This window comes from Gouania willdenowi, chromosome 13 (assembly GCF_900634775.1).
Source record: "Gouania willdenowi chromosome 13, fGouWil2.1, whole genome shotgun sequence".
Classification (NCBI taxonomy): domain Eukaryota; kingdom Metazoa; phylum Chordata; class Actinopteri; order Blenniiformes; family Gobiesocidae; genus Gouania; species Gouania willdenowi.
Window position 1 is genome coordinate 19,564,018 of NC_041056.1, and position 20,896 is coordinate 19,584,913.

Consider the following 20,896-nt stretch of genomic DNA (forward strand, 5'->3'; position numbering starts at 1 on the left):
TACTAACTATACATTAAGCTCCATCAACTACATTGACCCCATCTAATTTGTAATTTGGACTTGGCAGGATACTAGATCCACACTCTTTTTTCTCCCTCTTAGCTTTTCCATAGCTGAACATGCATGAAATTAAGTAATGGCGGGTGACTGATCACTATCACACATGGCGGGTTACAAATAAAAACCCATGCCTGCATAATTGAAAGTGCTTCAGAAATGCCCATAGCTTAGTGGGGAAGTAAAGTGATCTAAAAGTTACATAACAGAACTTCAGTAGTGTGGAAATACATGCAGATTAAGTGGCTTTAACCAAGTAAAAATATGTGCATTTAAATATAAAGTTTACAGTTTTTTAAAGAGATCCTGCATTGTTTTTATAAATGTGTCCTAAAACCTTTGAAATGGTGGCTCACAGGGTAAAATAATCCCAGTTTTAAAAGTTAATAAAACTAACATATTGCAAAATAATGTGTTTTGTTAGGCATAGATCTTCTAATAACGACATTTCAAAGGTTTTAGGCCACATTTGTAAAAACAGTGGAGGTTCCCTTTAAAATAATAGCACCAAGAAATAGGGTTATTACTGTAAAACGAAAGTATATATTAGGCCATTGGCTACGACAGCACTTCGCTCTTGAGGTTCGGAGCATTGGCGAACCTGTTATATCGCCTCGTATTGCTGATCTGACGTGTTTGTGACACAATGCGATGCAGCGGTTGGAGAAAACAAACGATTATCACCTTAAATGCACTATTCCTGTAGTTAGAAGAGCAATGGAGGAGGAAAAAAAAGTGACTTAGCAGCGTAACACTCCGGTGAGAGTTTGAATGACTGCTGCTGCTGCTGTGAGACCCTCAACACTGAGACAAACTCACTTACAGTGTTTTACTGTAATGTGCTGTTTTTTTGCCTGAAAACAATAACAACAGTGTGTGGATAGAAAAAGTAAAATCGCTTTGGTGATCACTGATCACCCTGTAAAAGAGAGAGACATGAAGTGAGTGAGCGTCTATAGACACGCCCACTCATGAATATGCATAAGTAGGCCCCAAAATGGCCAGATTTCAGAACTGCTCAGAAAGTCACTTTTCAGAGGGCTAGAACTCGGGAAAATAAACCTCAAATACTATGTTTTTGGGGTTCCTTGAACAAATGGAGATGGGAGGAAACATTCACAATATGTCCCCTTTAACATTTCATTTCATGTTCAGAGCACCCTAAAGCATCAGAAAAATATGGTGTCGGAGGTTTGTGGGGTGGGGGGGTGCACAGATAGTTATTGTATGAATAAACTGCATAAGCTGCATAAGCTGTGGTTCGTGTATTTGAAGCGTGATTGTGTCATAATTAGGAATGTAACGATTCACTCAACTCCCGATAAGATTTGATTCACAATACTGGGTTCTCGATACGATTCTTTCACGATTTATTTTAAAAAATGAGACTGTACATAAATGACTGAAAAATATTCCTTAATTTTTTTTGGGAAAATACTGTACTATTTTCCTTTTATTTTTCATTGTCAAAAGAATCCCTTGATAAACTATTCAAAACAATGCAATTTAACTACATACAAAACTGCATAATAGTTCTTTTTGCAACTGAAAATGTATTTTGTGCCTCAACAATTGGACTTTAAAAAAAAAAAAAACAGTCTGCACTGTATTTACATCAGATATTTGTTTGGACCAGCAGAGGGCGCTGGTAACCCAGTGGTCGGTTGGCATGCAGATATCTTGCAGTGAAGAAGAGATGCTATGCTAGCAGACAGAGCTAATAGAAAAACATGATTTTTACAGATATTCACGTAATATTACAGATATTCTTCCGGTGTTAAAGGGGTAAGGAATCATTCATGAATATGTTTAAGAGTAGAAGGCGGCCAGAAAGAAAGTAGTAGCAGATTCCGCCTGCCGCCAACACTTCTGGATAGAAAAAAAGTACTGCGATTCAATTTTTACAGCATCGATGTGAACCTTGATACCTATGAATCGATTTTTAACTGCCTTACGATTAATCGTTACATTTCTAGTCATAATCGACTCCACATTCAGTCAGTGTGAGACGTCAGCCAGCGGGTTTTACCGGTATTGATGACAGCTACCTATCAGTCAGCACTTTCTGTACTTTTTGTTCCATTATAGAATAACACCATAATTGTAGCTGAGCAGTACATACAGTGCTGATAGCAGTTTTTCAATTAAACCATATCCTAAAAAACACCACCAGCGTATTTATTAAAGATACTAAAGTCAGCTTTATCTTGACTTCATGTTCGGCTGATTAGTTATTATAACATTAAAAGATATCTAATTTGTGTATCCAATAAAGTGGCCAGTGTAAATGTATATTAAATCTGCCATTTGAATAAAAGAGCGTGGAGCATTTCAGGTTTTTTTTTTCATTCTTACGATGCTGTAACACACTGTCATCCCCTGATAAGAGCATTCTGCTAAAGGTTTTAGTCATATCAAGGGGAGAGCAGGATTGCAGCAGTTTTACACAGCCCCCACGCTGAATCAAAGTCCCATTCTACAGATTTGCCAGTTAGTCAAGCTGGGAAAGAAATTATACTGCTACACAGTGGCACACACACATACACATCACACCAGGAGCTTTTGAGTCATCAACAAAAGTTTTGATCGCAAATTTGCCTCTGTTTTACAGCAGTTTACAGCACAATTACAACTCTAGTTTAGAAAAATGAAGAAAAAAAAAGATCCTAGTATCTACGGATCCACCCAAATGAAAAATTTTGCAATTGCATGAATTGATATCAATGCAGGCCAAGGTGGCATAACGGTTAAGGAAGTGGGCTTGTAATCGGAGAACACAGGTTCAAAAACTACCTGGGCCATCACTGTGGGTTGTTGATCAAGTCCCTTAACCCTAACTGCTAGGGTTGTACGTCACTTTGGATTAAAGCGTCTGCTAAATGAAATTGTAGGATTGCGGATTTGAAAAATTCAATTTAAAAAGCCAAAAGTATGTAATTAGCCCAACATCCCACCAATACAAAATATAATTTTTAACTTGACCCCACTCATGTGTACATAATGTAGCCTACAGGTCTATAACTGACTGGGCTGCTGAAAGATAATAAAATTGAATATGTTCTCTCATAAAAACACAAAGTGCATTTAAATTCTTGATGAAGAGTAGCTTCTCCGCTTTATCACTTTAAAGTTTGCTCCTCTCCTCATCTGGAAAGTGAACTGCATCTCAGAACAGTCTCTCGCTGTCAGCGCTCTGCTCTTCTTCTGCTGTAGTATGCACTTCTCTGTCTCCAAGCCTTGTCCATCGCGGCGTGGATCGTTTATTTTCCACGTTGGTTTATTCCCACATCCAAGTAATGATCTTTAACATGGACCAAGTACAGTTTCGCTGAAGAGCAGACAATCTGAATAGATCTCAGTGAAACGCGGGCTAACAGACTCTGAGGCCTGAAAGTTAGGATTTTTTGGGGGGCTTTGGCGTAACGGCCCACATTGACACAAAGGGCTACATGTAGCTACGGCGTCCACGTTAGGCAGAAGCACACATTGCGCTTAAGTGTACTTTTCTCTCTCAACTTCATGTTTTAGTGGCCGCAGTGTCTGCTTGCATCATCATAACATACTGTTTCGGCCGGGTTGTTTCAGTGATTCAGTCTTGCTCTTTTGGGCCATTGTCGGCAGAGAATGCTACTATACTCAAATGACCCTAATCATCTGAGCGTGTTAAATGTTCTTGCACAAAGGGTTGATCAACAATCTATGATCTTATCATTGCAAACTGTCTTTGAGTTCTTTTCAACATGTTTTCTTTCTTTGCCATTACTTTTTCTTACCCTGTCCTCATTGAGTCACTTCCAATATGACTTTAAAGCTGTACTAACTGATTCTTGAACCATGACAGAGGGGCATGTAAATTCCGTGACCTACTCTGATAATCCCTCCCAGTCTCCTCCTCTCACGGAAGTGCACAAAATCCCGCACGAGAGCTGAACGCCCACTACCGGTAAAACATTTTGCCACGCAAAAAGAGGCAGAAAAAATATAGGAAAACGGAACATTAGATTACCTGTCTAGAAGGAAAACAGCCACTTGCGCGTCCAAAGTTAGTCCAAGACTGAAAACAAGTTTGCACCATGCACAAGCTTCTCTACATATCACGGCAGCCAATGAGGAGGCTGCCCCTCATTTCTCTAAATCCTGTGATTGGAGCTGGAAGGTTTGACCGCCAAGATTTTGTCTTCTGGGGTTTTATTAACTAAAATAATTAATTATAAGGCACAGACAGCAAACAGACATACATTTCTTACATTACATTACATTTTACAATATGCTATATGATGCTAATAAGAAAGGAAAAAACATCACTGTACTTTTTGTTGATCAAGTGGTTGAACTTTTTTTTTTCTATTCTACTGCCTTTTAGTCAGAGAGCCCTCATTTTAATTACAGCTTAGGTCACATTAATCATTCACTTCCTCTCCCGATGGGTTTCATATCCTGTGGTTAAATTTGTTGCGGTAATAGTCAATCAAGCAATTTTCAGAAGTGATTTGAACGTTGGCTTTCTCACAAATACTGTATATTAAAGAAAGCACTCATGTTTGTTTCCCAGGGCAAAGGAAATCTTCTGCTTTTGCCAACAGTTTGTCTTCTTCATGACTAATAGAGTTGTTTTGCGGGTCAGGGGTGCATCCCTGTTTATCACATCCTGACAGGCTTTCCTTTGATCATGCCACCATTGTATCCACTCTTAATCATTGCTTTTTCTTTCTCTGTTTTCCAGTTAACCTGTTCCCAGTGGAGGATAATGGAACGACTGTGGTTCTCTTTGCTGTTCCTGGCAGCAGTGTGCAGGGGACAGCCATGTCCGAAACGTTGTATGTGCCAAAGCCTCTCTCCATCGCTCGCCATCCTCTGCTCCAAGACAGGCTTGCTATTTGTTCCGGCTGCCATTGATAGGCGCACTGTGGAGCTACGGCTTCAGGAGAACTTCATCACAGGTACCTGCTTGTCTGTCACGTTTTCTGTTTTGATTTCATATTCTGATGGAATGTAAAGAGTAGGGATGTAACGATTAATCGTAAGGCAGTTAAAAATCGATTCATAGGTATCACGGTTCACATCGATACTGTGAAAATTGAATCGTAGTACTTTTTTACAGCAGAGGGCGCTATCCAGAAGTGTTGGCGGCAGGCGGAATCTGCTACTACTTTCTTTCTGGCCGCCTTCTACTTTTAAACTTGTTCATAAATGATTCCTTACCCCTTTAGCACCGAAAGAATATCTGTAATATTACGTGAATATCTGTAAAAGTCACGTTTTTCTATTAGCTCTGTCTGCTAGCATAGCATCTCTTCTTCACTGCTACATTAGCTGCATGCCAACCAACCACTGGGTTTCCAGCGCCCTCTGCTGGTCCAAACAAATATCTGACCTAAATAGAGTGCAATGACTGGTTTTTTGTCCAATTGTTAAGGCACAAAATAAATTTTCAGTTGGACTTTTAAAAAGAAAAAGAACTATTATGCAGTTTTACATTGTTTACTACTAGTGCAGTGCCCATCGGAAGTATGTATTCATGTGGGAGCATAAGGGGTATATTTGCGGGTGCAAAATGTGGGTGCAATTTTCCTGGTTTAATTCTATGGGTCATGTGCATGACTTCATCACTTTTACATTTTTTTTTATGGTGTATTTTTCTGTAATGTAATAGTAATGGTTATAATTATAATAATAGCAATAACAAAGTAGTATAATAAGAATCTAGTAAGAATAATATGATAAAAAAACTATAAAATATATTAAATAATGATATGGTAATATGATGATAATATAGCAATGCTAATAATACAATGATAATAAAAACATGATAATATAGCAATGCTAATAATACAATAAGAATACCAGTAACTATAATATAAAATATTAATGATTAAAAAGAGTTTAAAAATATAATGATCATTATAATAATGCCAATAACATTAATACAGTAGTACAATTATATAATAATAATAATGGCAATAACAAAATAGTAAAGATAATTCAGTAACTGTAATACAATAATAAAAACAATAATAAACATAAAATAATAAGGTAATAGCAATATTAATAATAATACAATGAGAATACCAGTAACTATAAGATAAAATAAAAAAAGAATAATTTAAGAATAACAATAACAATACAGTAATAGTACAATTAGATAGAGATATAATATTAATAGTGAAAGTAGTAATAGTAATGGTTTAAAAAAATAATAGCAATAACATAATGAGAATCCAGTAACTATAATAAAATAATAAATATTAAAATATTAAAATAAAACAGCATGTGCGATTTCCCCGGTTTAATTCTATGGGATATGAACATGATAAATGTGTTTGTTGTTGTTGTTTTTTGGTGTATTTTTCTGTAATGTATGTTTTTTGGAGTCAATGTGTATTTGTGTATCTTTCTGTTTTAGTATATTTAAATAAATAAATAAATACGTATGTGTTTGAGACGCTGATAACCAAACTCCATAGACATTGTAGCGCCAATCAGAAAAACAACCAAACTGCGCAAAACAAAACGTAAAACTACATGAGTGAGTAAGTAAATTAAAGTATTATGTACAATTCGGCTGTCTTTTTTTAAAAAACAAAAATATTTTTTTACCTTCGAACCGAGTGGTCAGAGCTTAGCTTCCATGCACGGCATGACACAGAATCCGCAGTTTTCCAGATGGAGTATTGAACAGGTTGAGGTCAATATCGACTCTAGTGAAACAGCGCGTTATTGAACAACAGTTCATGGGAAACGTGTCTGCAGAGGACTCACCAGTGGCTGATGGTTTCAAATCATCTATTCAGAGAGCTCCCGTGTTTGAGACGCTAACAATAGCATGGCTCAGGAGGAAGTGGCGTCTGCCGTGGCTCACACACACGAACATCAGTGACTAACATCAGGCCCAATAAGTGAGACTTAAGAGCTTTGCTAGTTTATCATTACAAACACGGCTGCTCAGACGTTCCTCTCCGGTATAAAACCTCTTCTTCTCTCTCACTCGTGTTTACAGTCCGTGTCTGCTTGGCTGTGTGCACACGTGACTCTTGCTCGTGTGAGGAAATAGATAAAGATGGTGCGCTAGCGCCCCCTCACACCCTGAGGTCAAAAGTTGAATAGGTTTCATTTCGGGGCCATCCAGAAGTGAAATAAAATTAAAATAAACATTTGGAAATCACCAAATTATTCCAAAATAACAGATACACACACTCGGGGTATTAGGAACCCGTCGACCGAGTTTTAGGTCGAACTGGCATTGCGTCGAGGAGATATTTGCTCCACACACACACACATCCATCCACACACACACACACACACACACACAGACCTCCCTTGAATTACAGTATAGATAGAACCAGAATTTAAATGAATAGGCTTCTTCTTCATTTGTATTATTCCTTTATTTATTTCAATCAATTTTTTTTTTTTTAGTTAAATTGCATTGTTTTGAATAGTTTATCAAGGGATTCTTTTGGCAATGTAAAATAAATCGTGAGAGAATTGCATCGTGAACCCAGTATTGTGAATCGAATTGTATCGGGAGTTGAGTGAATCGTTACATCCCTAGTAAAGAGTATATTTGACTTTTGTAATTTCTCCATTTGCAGCGGTGCGTAAAAAGGACTTTGCCAACATGACCAGCTTACTACATCTGACCCTGTCCAGAAACACCATAAGTCAGATACTTCCTTCAGCTTTCAGTGATTTGCGTCGTCTTCGGGCGCTACATCTTGACTCTAACAGATTAACTGTGATCAAGGTAAGATGAATGGGAGAAGTTTTTGCAGTAGATTTAGTCTGTATTACAGTGTAGATACCACTTATTTATTTTATTTTCAACAAACAGGATGAACACTTCAAAGGTCTAACCAACCTCCGTCACCTGATCTTGGCCAACAACCAACTCCACTCCATATCACCTCATGCCTTTGATGATTTTCTCTCAACATTAGAGGATTTAGACCTCAGTTACAACAACCTTGACAATGTGCCCTGGGATACAATAGGGCGTCTGACCAATGTTAATACTCTAAACATGGATCACAACCTCATAGAGAATGTTCCCCAGGGTGTATTTACTAATTTACACAAACTGGCCAGGTAAGGACCTGATAACAAGTCACACATCTAAAATTATTAGGTCAATGTTCTTACCCCAATGCTTAATCTTTTGACAGGTTGGACATGACGTCGAACAAACTAAAGAAAATTCCTCCAGACCCATTGTTCCTGAGAATTCCAGTGTATGCCAAGTCCAAAGGTTCCCCCCTCTCCTCGCTTGTACTGAGCTTTGGTGGTAATCCACTTCACTGTAACTGTGAACTTCTGTGGTTGAGGAGATTAACCAGAGAAGATGACCTGGAAACATGCGCCTCTCCTCCTGACCTCAGTGCAAAATATTTCTGGACAATACCAGAAGAGGTGACTTTTGCTCTCACTGTTTTCCGTTTTTTTCCACCCTGACAGTGACATACAGTAATTGACCAATATTTCTAAAAAGAAGTTGTTGTTTTGACCTTGTTTGTTTTCTCTGTAGGAGTTTATTTGTGACCCACCAGTTCTGACTAGAAAGTCACCTCATACTGTGGCGGTGGAAGGCCAACCTGCCAGTCTGAAATGCAAAGCCAATGGTGACCCAGAGCCTGAAGTCCATTGGATCAGTCCTGAAGGGCGCCTTATATCGAATGGCTCCAGGTACAATATTAACTACAATAATTTTCTCTGGGCATTTTATGAAGGTATAAAAATTGGAAAGTAAATTATGCAGTATTTAAGAGTCAATAAATATTCCCTGACAAATTATACTGTTTCAAAAAAAAACTCTCACCGTTATAGTGCTGATGTAGTCACTATGCATGTCAAATAAAAATAATATTTTTTACTCAAACTACTGCAAGTAAAGCTGTTTTTTCATTACATAATTTTAGCATTTTACTTCACGTGAAATAAAACACCATCAAACAAAAAAGTATACTTGTATACTTTGTATTTTAGTTATCATTTCAGTTTGTGATGACTGCCATGTACTATGTGCAAATAAATTGGATACAAGTTTTGTTTGGAGAGATTGTTGTGAGACCTTGAAAGGCAAATATTTTTTTCCTTCTTATATATAATTAAAATGCAAATTTTAGTTAGACCTGGGCTTTAGGTTTAGTCTACAACAAGAGCTATAACCTAATTATGTGGAGGGCTGCTGTCCTATATGTTTCAAGGCCTCTTTTCTACAACTCATATGAATCAAATGACTGGTAATGTGCAACGTTGTGTCATAATTTGCATATTTGTGCATTACATCTAAAATATGCAGCATTGTGGCCCTCGACTGATTTTTTTTATTCATTTTTTCTCTCACTGGCAAACCAAGTTAATATAACCAATGCTATATAAGTTTTTTTTTTTTTTTTTTGACAAGTTAGTGGAGGTAGATAAGTTAACAAGTGGCCAAAAATGGTCCAAAATATGGCAAAAACATGGCAAGAAAAGAGTCTAAAGTGACAAACATTATTGAAAAAGGAAACAATGTAGAACAAAAAAAGGTTAAATGTTGGGTAAAAAGGAAACAAATGGTATTTTTTGGGCAAAAGTTAGTTTATTTGGATTAAAAGAGGTTAAAAAATTGTTGGATAAAAAATGTTTAAGAAAGGACAAAAATTGGATAAAAGTGTCAAAAAAAACTTGCAAAAATGGACAAAAAATAGGAAAAAATATATATTTATTAACAAAAGGAGCTAGAATCTCAGAAAAGTGTAGGAACTGTTTGAAAAGGGGCAAACGTTTGACAAAGTAGGTTGCAAAATGGCCAAAGGAAGCTTTTTAGGTTTTCTGGGGGAATAATAATTAAAATTAAGACATGAAGAGCCACATGTTGAGCATCACTGACTTAATAACGGCTTCTATGTGGTGTTGCTTATAGTGTAGTGGGCTGTTCTGGACACAAAATGCCAGGGTTGAATATTTATCCCAGTCCACCCCCGGCTATATATCAAATTATTTGCATCAATTATGAGCTGTTAATGGCAGTAAAACCATTAAGTGTAAAACTGTACAAATTGACGTTACATTTACTTTTTCCAAAAAGTGTATGTGCGTAATGGTAAAATAACAACAAAAAATTAATATTTTTGATGAACTATACCATATATCTTTCATTTGTTTCAGGACTTTAGTTTTCCCAAATGGGAGCCTGGATATCAACGTAACATCTGTTAAGGATTCAGGAAACTTTACCTGCATTGCCTCTAATGCAGCAGGTGAATCCACAGGGAGAGTGGAGCTCATTGTCACAGCAATGCCTCATCTGGCAAACAGCACCAGCCGCACCAGAGATCCCTCCTCTGAACGTGTCCCATCTGACATCCTGACCTCGTCTAAAGTCGCGCTGCCGGGCAATGAGACACGAGCAGCCGACAGGAGAGTTTCATTGGTGGAGCTGACAGGAAACTCTGCCCTCATTAGATGGAGCAGTCAAACGCCTACAGCTGGAGTCAGGATGTTCCAGGTCCAGTACAACAGCTCTGGTGACGACACACTGGTGTACAGGTCTGTCTTTCTACGCCTTCTATTTATCACGAGTCTCTTGATTTGAGTGTGCTGACAATTCAATGCCTCCAAGTGATCGAAATGGTGTTAAGTATGACGAGTGTCAGACATTGTGTCAGAGACAATAAGAAGATGAGCAGACAACAAGAACATTAATAGTAGTCAGGACCTAATTAAGAAGAGGTACAAACATGGTCTTTATTTGCTTAAATGTGGAGCTAATATACAGTATATATATTTATATATTTTACAATAGCTAAATCAATTGGATGTTTTTATTGTTTGATGAAAATCTAGAAACTTTTCTCATTGTCCGCTTGGACTGACTAGTGAGTTTATTTTTTCACTCATTATTTTTTTTAATTTACTTTAACCAAAATATTATATAGCGGAAGATTGTGAAAGACTAGAAACCTTAATATTGAATTATCAACAAGTGTTGCATAAACTGTTGATCATGTTACAAATTTGTCATAAACCAAATCAAATGGACTGCGACAGGATAGTCAGAACTCTTGACACGGACAGTGACAGAAGCTTGGCACTTAGGTTAAAGTATAGAAGTGCTCCAGCTATATTCTCATAATGTTATAACACAGTGAATCCTCAGAGATTAATAGTGGGTGTTGGTGCCACTATACATATTTTTGAATTGTCCTGATTTGCCTTTGTGCTGGACTTTGCAATACAGTAGTCGCTCTCTATATCACGATTCACCTTTCGAGGCATTGGTGTTTTGCGGATTTTTTTTACAGCGTATGAACGCGCATTGTGTTCTGCGTCCTGATTGGCTAATGCTGCGTTAACCCACCAGCGACACATCCAACTCGGTGAGTTTCACTGCCTGCTGAAGCGAGGAGTTGCGCACCTTTTTCTCCTCTCACAAACATAAACCAACAGTGAAAAAAGCCGGCGTGATTTGCGGCTAATGCTATCCAAGCTCAGTGCTACAGAGAGAACTTTTACCTGCTACTACCACCTCCTCGCTGATTCTCCTCCACACCTAAACTTTCCTAGTCTGGTCCCGGTTCTAAAGGCCATGTCATACAGCTCCAGGTGGTCACACACAGCTTCTACTCCATGGTTGAATGGTTGAACAGACCGGTGTCCGCGTTGACGGCCTGGCGTCATCGTCAACAAAGACTCTGAATGCGTTTGGCATCAATGTCTGATCGCTAGCAGTGTGACTCTGAAGTGCTGTGTGTTTGAAAACAGGTTTATGTGTTAAAATCTACGAAGGTTTGAACTTTGAGAGTGTTTAAACAAGAGAGAATTGTTGATTCCTGTCTGAGAAAAGTGTATAAAGTGTGTGGTGACGGGTGTTGGAGGGCCCAGATGCTGAGATGAGATGGAGACGAGAGTAAACAAAATGAAATCCCTCTTTTCATGAACACAAATACAAAGTACAAAATAACCCAGCCAAGTACAACTCAAACTACAAAAAACTGAAATAAACATAAACATATCCAATATTAAAAATAGTTACTCAAAAAAAATGACAAACTAATTGGACAAACTGGATACAAGACAACAAGAGGGACCTGATGGTAATGAAGATGATTCAGCAGGAGTAGCGCAGTGTTCAACAACACCCTAAATATGCAGGGAGGTTAACTGGTTGATGTGGAACACCTGTGTAAAAATGGGAGGAGCTACTCAATCTCTCACGTACACCCTGACAAGACAGGATGTGAAGACACAAACAGGAGTCCATACCAGCAGGCAAAGGCAAACCTAAGTGCTAACAGAATATATTATAGACAAAACAACACAAAAGTATAACTAACAATAAAAAGGAAAATCCAACTGAAAATTGAACATAGAATAAACCACAGAAACTAGAAATTAACCACCAGATCATAACACTAAGACTGTATCTAGCCGAATGTTAACAGTATGTTTAGATAAATTAGAGCAGAACACTTACAGGTTAATTACATGTTTTCCTGAAACATTTTTGGAAAAAAAAATAAAAAAATTAGATCACAATATGTAACACGTACACCACCTTATGCTTGGAATGGTTTATCTGTCAATAGAGTAAGGCTACAGTAGATCTACCCATGCTTTGTCACTGAACTGAGCAAAATAAGTCATAGACATAATTTCCCGCTGTGTGTAGTGAAGACGAAAGTTCGCCAAACACTTGCTATTGATAGAAGAATGTCTATAAAAGCTGCAGGGTGTGTTAGTAAAGTAGCCATGGTGTGCTAATCTACTAATGAGCAGCTTGAAGCAGCATATAGTATGGCTCTTTACCTGTTTGGCCTTTACCAATTGCTTCCCACAGCTTTGACATTTGAAAAAAAAAAATAATACCGTATATGAAACCTTATAGATTAATGTGAAGTAGCCCCTAGATATGTTTCACAACCTTCATTCTGGAAGCCTAACTTGTTTCATTTGATTCAGATATTTTTGTTGTTTTGTTGACTTTGCTTTCTAACTCTTTGTTGTAAAGGTTTCATATTATACTGCTTTTCATACCATTTCACATAGGTCTTATTAGCCTGATGTTATTTTCTCTTGTGTGTTAATGCACACAATGTTAGCAACAGTAACTGAGCAGTGTTAGCTTCCATGCTAATGTTACGTGGACATTTTCACAGCCAGCAGCTTATCGTGCTACTTAGACTTATACAGTAAGATAAACACAACATTAAATGAACGTGCAGCTTCTACGTTTGTGCTTGAGTCACAAAGTGTTGGTACCACATCCTGCTTTATCCAGAGTTTTCAAGCTAAGCGATGCATGTTACTGTTAGAAAACCAGTAAAAAGTGAAATTTGTACAATATTAGGTCTTTAATATAAGAACCCATTAAATTCCTAAAGGCATTTCTTTAGATATGATACAACAGGCCAATGCTTGCATAAGGTTGTTTTTAAGTCACAAATAACGTAGCCGGCAGGTAATGAACAGTGGTTGCGTTTTATTTCCCTAATAATTATTATTTTAAAATCAGTAAATAAATGGATTGCCTGGTTTTAAATGTTTAAAACACTTATGATTACTCAATAGGAGTGTGACGAAATCTCAATACGGCGATATATTGTGAAATTTTTCCGCACGATCGATATGCTCGATAACTACTGGAATTAACTTACTAGAATATTAAGAAAGACCCTATTTTTTGTTTACAGAAAGCACTATTGGAGATACTTATTCATTTACATTGGTATGTTGACACTTATTTACAGAAATGTTGCACTAAAATAGTGTCACTGTTCATAGGACACTTTTTCAAGTTATTGTCTTTCAGAGATATAAAATAAAAATTGTATTTTTTATAGATTATCGTAGATTGATTTCTGACCAATATATCGATAATTGCAGTATCGTCATAGCGTGAAATAATCGTTATTGTGAGCTTTGTATCGTGTATCGTTTCGTGAGGTACCCAGAGGTTCCCACCCCTATTACTCAATTTATTGTTTTAGGTAATAATGAGGAATTTTGGTTAGAATTTTTATTTATCAATGAGATTATTCAAAAATCTATGAGTCTCTAATTCTATAAAGCATCTAGCCTATTTGCAGTAACCAGTTATTCCTCATCTGCAGCAGTCCACTTGTTTAGAAACTGCACATTACTAGGAAGTAATTCTTATCTCATAATTATTCATGTTTGCTTAATGTACTGCATTGTGAAGAGCTATTAATGCTTTTGAGAGCTATTGCAGTGCACAGGGTCTTCTACACTCAGCTTATTTGAAATTTGAAATTACAACATGAATGGTGTCTTTATTAACTTTTATATCAAAGGCCATTTGTTTATCGTTTTTTAATGTGTGTTATATTTGCTGCTGCTGGAGGTGGATTGTCAAACGCTTGTGGGATAAACCGGTGGCTTGGCTTCGCCACAGAACGGTTTGGTGCATGTTAGCAACGAAGATTGTTGTTTTCATGTGTTTTTTTTTTTTTGTACGTGTCTACTGCATATACGTTATTGTCACAGTGTTAGCACAATCACTTTTAACTATCGTAAATCTCCTGTTGATGTTTCACCTCTATTCAAACCCTTGTTTGACAATGACAAGGCAACTTCATTTCTTAAGCATCTCCACAAAATCCTGGGAAACACCAGTATTTATTTCCAGCCCGTTTCTGTGTTGAGTAGTTGTCATGGCAATGCGTTGGGAAAGTCTCCTAGATGTTGCTATGTTTAGTGTGTGACTTTATTACTGCCGCAGATAAGAAAGATCCTTCACATGTTATTCAATGCTTTTTTCCCCCTAGTTTTTACTTAATTAAAACAATGGGGTTTTTTTTAACGCTCGATCAGCAGCACAAATAATCATGAGTGGTACCATCAGAGTAATTATTAGAGTAACTTCTAATTAAATCTAATTTATTGATGTTGACAGAAAAGGTCGGACAGAAGAGGGTTCATTTTGTAATGTTATTAATCAACAGTTGTTGCCGAGGTTTTACAGAAATGTGGTTATGATGTTTCCTCATAAAGCGAGAGGCCTACGCCTATATTAGCTTTACAATGGGAGAGAAGCTGCTCCATGCCACGCTAAAGATAGAAAGCCTTTTTTTTCTGCTTAGCAACTCCATCAGCAATCAGCTGGTTTATGTTAGTTGCTGAAGCCTGAAGGAACAAAATACACTTGTACTGGTCAGACGTAGGTGTGAGTCAGCCTCAGTGTGGGCCAATGTGATTCTTATTTTAAGCTTTATATCGTCAAGCACTGGAAATGTCTGAAAACTTGAAAATCCATATATTGATTGTGTGTTTATGGGATTTCTTCCAAGTCTTGAGGTTGCCTGATGGGTTACGGAACTGGGCATATAGATGTTGTACTGGGAACTTTATTACACTTTATGGCATTACTAATATTTAAGCAAATGAGTCATTTGATCAAATCTATTCTGAAGCTAACAACTGATGTTCATGTGAAATATGGAAATGGCAGTGCTTGAAAGGATTCAAGTTTATTTTTGGCACAGGAAATCACACTTACTATATATGTATTCATCACACTAAAGGCAATCTTTAAATCCAGCAGACTGTAACTGAGTAAATTGCCTTTCTCGGATCCTGGAAGAAATGTCATTTAAAGTCTACACACCTTAAAAGACAATCATAAACCTAAAAATATTCCTATTCATCCACTTCAGTAACAATTTCGCACCTCAGAAATTTAAATTCAGACCTTTTATTTAAATTTGCATTAATTCAAAATAATTCATTTTTAACAAGATCATCGAACAGCGTAAAAAATCAAGTTTTTTGGAGATAGGAAAAGCATTAGAGATACATTATATTCTCAAAAAGATTTTGTCATGTATTTAGGATTTTATTTCAGAACAGTAGTGCAAAGATAGTATGGAAGAAAAATTATAAAATGTATTGTTTCCATTGTTATTGTGGGATGTGGAGTCTTGTAAACTGATGATAGAAGTGTTTATACTCTGATTTCTTGTGTTTCTTAAAGGGTACCTGTAGTGGAAATGTATATAACAAAACATGTGTTTAATGTATAACCAATAAAAAATGATTTTATACCTTGGGGATTAAACTATAGAGAGCCATCACATTTTAGTCATTGATTTTGGTTAGCTGTTGCTATTAGGGATTGACCTGATACCGATTTTTATTTCCATCACCCTCGGCCAATGACCGATACAGACTGACGGCTTTCTTGAGCCGATACTACATTTGCTCCCTCAATTTAAATCATAAAAATTGCACAATGATGATAACAAATAGTACGAGTCTCAGTTTTTTAAAAAAGGAACATTTATTGAAATAAACAAAGGTGAGGTAGAACAACAGCAAAAAAAATATTTAACAAATATTAAAAAAAGGTGATGTAGAACAAGAACAAGTAAAAAATATTTCTGCTCTCTGCAAATAACGTGGACTGGCGAACACGGCATCCCGCATCGGCCGATGCCGATGCACGTAAAAAACGCATCACTAGTTGCTATTAGGAGTGTGACAATATCTCGATACGGCGATATATCACAATATTTTTTTGGAACAATCGATTATCGATATGCTCGCGCTCAGTATCAATTTTTTTTTTTTTTTTTTTGATTTAAGATTTATTTCATAATTTTCAAAATCTTTTCTGCTTTTTTACTGAAATGTGCAGGTTAGGTCTTCACAGAAAATTTGTCACTGTTGAAGGAACCAATATATTGTTTACTGGAATATTAAGAAAGACTGTATTTTTTGTTTACAGAAAGCACTATAGGAGATACTTATTGGTTTACATTGGTATGTTGACACTTACAGTATTTACAGAAATGTTGCACTAAAATAGTGTCACTGTTCATAGGACACTTTTTCAATTTAACCCTAACCCATTTTCAGAGATATGAAATAAAAATTTTATTTTTTCACTTAATCTTTTTTTTTCTTGTTATGTCATAGATTATCGTAGATTGATTTCTGACCAATATATCGATAATCGCAGTATCGTCATATCGTGAGATCATTATTGTGAGCTTTGTATCGTGTATCGTATCTTATTGTATTGGTCTACAGTTTCTGAACAATGGTGCTTCTAGTTTGTTTCTGGTATTCCCCTTAATATAAGAAGGAAGTAAAAACACATTTACGGTGTAGATGAAAGCTAACTTTTGAGTGCCAACTTCAAACTTATTAAATCTTGTTCTCAAAGGATCTTAGATTGATGGATTTATGTGGCCTACACTATGTCTTTTTCCAAAAAAAAATAACATCCAGCCGCTTAAAGCTTTTGGCCTTTTTAAAAAGCATTTAGTTTGACCCTTTTCTACATTTGTTTCAAGTTACATTTTTAATCTTAAGACTATGTCTGACATATGAATATGGCAAAGCTGTCACCTGGCCTTTTAAACAACCATTAAAAAGATGCAGCATTGCACCAGTTTTATTCTGAGTAGAGGATAAAAATGAAACTGCTCTGAGCGTTTGCCTGTGCTCGCAGTACCTCTCTTCTATCTTTCTCTGGTCAATATCCATTAGACGGGGTGAGGCACAATGCCATAAAGAGGGAAGGAGGTGGGAGAGACGAACCTGGGTGAGGATGAGAAGTGCGGAGGACTACAGACAGGAAATATATAGAGAGAGAAAGCATCTGTGGTGCTGCAAAGAGGGAAGGCTATTCAGCTTAACATAGTTATTTAGCTGTCTTATTTGTTTGACTGTTTTCTTTTCAAATACATTACCGTTAATGATGGAAAAAGGGGAAGCTAAATCAATATTATGGAAGAATATAAGATTAAACTTTTCCTGAAAGACAGACATGGTATAAATCAATTCACCTGCTCATTGCTTGAGAAATACATGACTATAAAAAGAGGATTCATCCAACAAGACTATACCAGACTTGCATCCTTATAATCAAACCAATATAAAGGAAGTAAAGGTGCTGAGGTCAGCTTCAAAGGAGCCAGGTAGGATCAGCACAAGCAAGAACACTAATACAGCAATAGGCACCAGAAGCAAACTGTAAAAGAAGCCCAGACAGCAGTAACAACACAGGCAGAGGCAGCAATTAGTGACCGGCATTTCCTCCACAATCCTTCAGCTTTCCAGGTCATAGACGGATTGTAACCACACATACAGTACCTGAGAGGAACCACTGGTGAGAAAGGATTGTGGCGTGTGTGATGCATAAAATACTCTCTTGAAAGTTTCCACGTTTTGCAATAAAAGTCCAATTTCACAAGATGAAACAAAAACTAATGGTAATAAAATAAAAGAAAAAAATGTTGCATCAGAATTGCAAAAGCCATCTTTTTTTATTTCATTTCTGTATTTCCCTTTTTCAACTTGGTGGAAAAGTTGTTCTATATATAGATATTGAAAGGAACAATATTCTGTTCAGAATCCAATCCTATGATGTGCTCGGCAAAAAATGCACAAGCATGGATTTAAGCAGTTGATGCCATAATCTTTTTTCAGCACCCCTCCTGCTGTCCTCTCTGTGCCACTCATATTTCTTTGCTCAAACCTGACATATAGGCTATTTTTGTTGTAGGTCGAACTTTCTCCTCAAGCCGACAAGCTGATAAAGTCATGTGGATTACTATGAAAGCCTCTTTGATTTGCAGTAAACTGCTGTGATTGAGAGATTAATTTTGACATCGTATTAACAACTTGGATGATTAGGATGCGTCATTATGGGCATATTGCTGTTTCTTGTTACATATCTTTTATTCATTTTTACCCTTTGTCTCATTTTGTTTGTATGTTACTATATACTTCCTAAAATGATAACTAGGCCATTTTTCTCCTACCTGGTAAAATGTCTACCATGTTTTTTATTTATTTTTATTTTCATCATTTCATTGAACAAGTACAAAAACAAACAAAGAGTCACCTTTTCACATTAATACATATTATAGACAAGTCAAAACAAAAAAGAACCAAGGGGCTAAACAATGTATACAATCAAACAAAAGATTGAGCTATTGAAAAAAAAAAATTGTAAATGAAACAAGCTCCTTCCTCCGGTTGGTGAAATTAGGCTTAGATTTGAAGAAACAGCACTTATTAATATAATATTTACGTAACAAAACAATATTATTCACACTAAAATAATCTCATTGTTAACAAACAAGACTAGTTTCACATCTGATACAGTGGACACATTCAAGCTGATTTCTGAGAAACGTCTCGATGTCCCGCCCTAAACAACACTACTTCCTCTCACTGCCTCTCCCAATCTACCAGAAGCCACGCCTCTACTTTTTTGCACGCGCATCGTGAACATAACAAGGTTGCATCGGATCACAATGATATAGGTCTATGGGTCAGGTAAGAGCCAAAATCATATTTACCTGTTTGCTGTTGTGACGCGCTGCCTGGTTTCCGTGCACAGCTCTACATTCACTTTGATTGACAGCCTCAAAAACAGGAAGTCAAAGTCTATTGGCTGGGCACACTCGACAATCGTTTCCATGTGAATAGGGGTCTATAGGACAAAGGCGGGACTTATATACATTAATGTATATGAATGACCACCAGCAGTAGACCATAGTAAAAGACAAGTTAAGTATTTTTTACGCATTTCAAAATATTTATACATAAACATAGATTTCTCACAAACTCTGGATATCAGTTTAAGTTCAATTCCTTTAAATAGAAACCATTTCTGAACATCACTCCAAAAACTCTTCACTATGTCACCAGTGTTGGGAAAGTAATTAGTTATAGTTATTCACTACTTGTTCCAAAAAGTAACTGAGTTAGTATTTGAATTACTCTATAATAAAAATAACTCATTACCAAGGAAAGTAACTATTTGCGTTACTGATAAAAAAAAAAAAGTTGCTATATGTCTAAGAATTCAGATTTTTTAGATGCGTGTGTTGTTGTGAGGCGCTTCATTAAATTTGAGTTGCTTACAACGGACGTCGACAAAGTCTTCACTCCTGGATATAATGAACACTTCACATGCACGTTCTTGCCTTTGACCACAATTAATGTAAAGTAGTGTTTGTATCGCCACCTTAAAAATGACAACTTTTCATCAGACTGCTCCACGCTCGCCATCTCTGCTGCTTCATCATATCTGTAGTGTGTGTGTGTGTGTGTGTGTGTGTGTGTGTGTGTGTGTGTGTGTGTGTGTGTGTGTGTGTGTGTGTGTGTGTGTGGCGCGTGTGCTGGCACATGTGTAAAAACACTGGCTCTGATTGGCTACCATTAAACATGACGCCTCCTGAGCCAATCATAATCACTCACCTTGTTTTTAACCCACCTCCTCACTACAGCTGTGTATGAAGCCAGGGGTGCTTTCAGATAACAGTTTATTCAATAAATGCATGTAACGCACTGCATTTAACGTTGTAACGGTGTAAAAAGTAATTAGTTAGATTACCCTGTTACTGAAAAAAAACCGCTGTTATTTTAAACGCTGAAAACATGATCCATATCCACGTCCCCCGTGTTATTCAATGTGTACTTTTTAACAGTTTTGCTTTTTGAACTAATATCTTTAAAATACTTTTAAAACATTTGCAGACATTTATTTGTTTTTTTAGGTATTTTCTGCAGTCGGACGTAATCTTCATGTGGAGTAGTTGTCATTTGTACACATGAAACTTAAAAATATTGATAATTGAGGTATGAATGACACGACGAAAGTGCATTTATCCACCAGTGGGAAATGATGACATCCACGAGGTACAGAGTGTGCTTCTTCACCTGCTTTTCCACATTCCTCTGCGCGATTATGTTTGATTTTGTTTGCAAATGTTTTGGTTTGACATATCAAGCTACACCAGTTTACACAGACTATGCTGAATTATTTTGACACAAAGAGGGTTTTTTTTGCTTTCAGCCGCTAGTTGCAGCTGCCTACTCCATA

General features: G+C 36.8%; 1 protein-coding gene across 4 annotated transcripts in view; it reads left to right on the forward strand.

Annotated features, from left to right (window-relative positions):
* LOC114474768 (leucine-rich repeat and fibronectin type III domain-containing protein 1-like protein) overlaps positions 1–20,896 on the forward strand; it is a 194,630-nt gene that overhangs the window by 106,142 nt on the left and 67,592 nt on the right. For all 4 annotated transcript variants that reach the window (XM_028465277.1, XM_028465276.1, XM_028465278.1 and 1 more), the window contains exons 3-8: positions 4,781–4,997; positions 7,650–7,801; positions 7,889–8,142; positions 8,220–8,463; positions 8,579–8,736; positions 10,204–10,584. In XM_028465277.1, coding sequence (XP_028321078.1) covers positions 4,805–4,997; positions 7,650–7,801; positions 7,889–8,142; positions 8,220–8,463; positions 8,579–8,736; positions 10,204–10,584 — 1,382 coding nt within the window. In that variant the 5' untranslated portion in view covers positions 4,781–4,804. The remainder of the gene's footprint in view (positions 1–4,780; positions 4,998–7,649; positions 7,802–7,888; positions 8,143–8,219; positions 8,464–8,578; positions 8,737–10,203; positions 10,585–20,896) is intronic.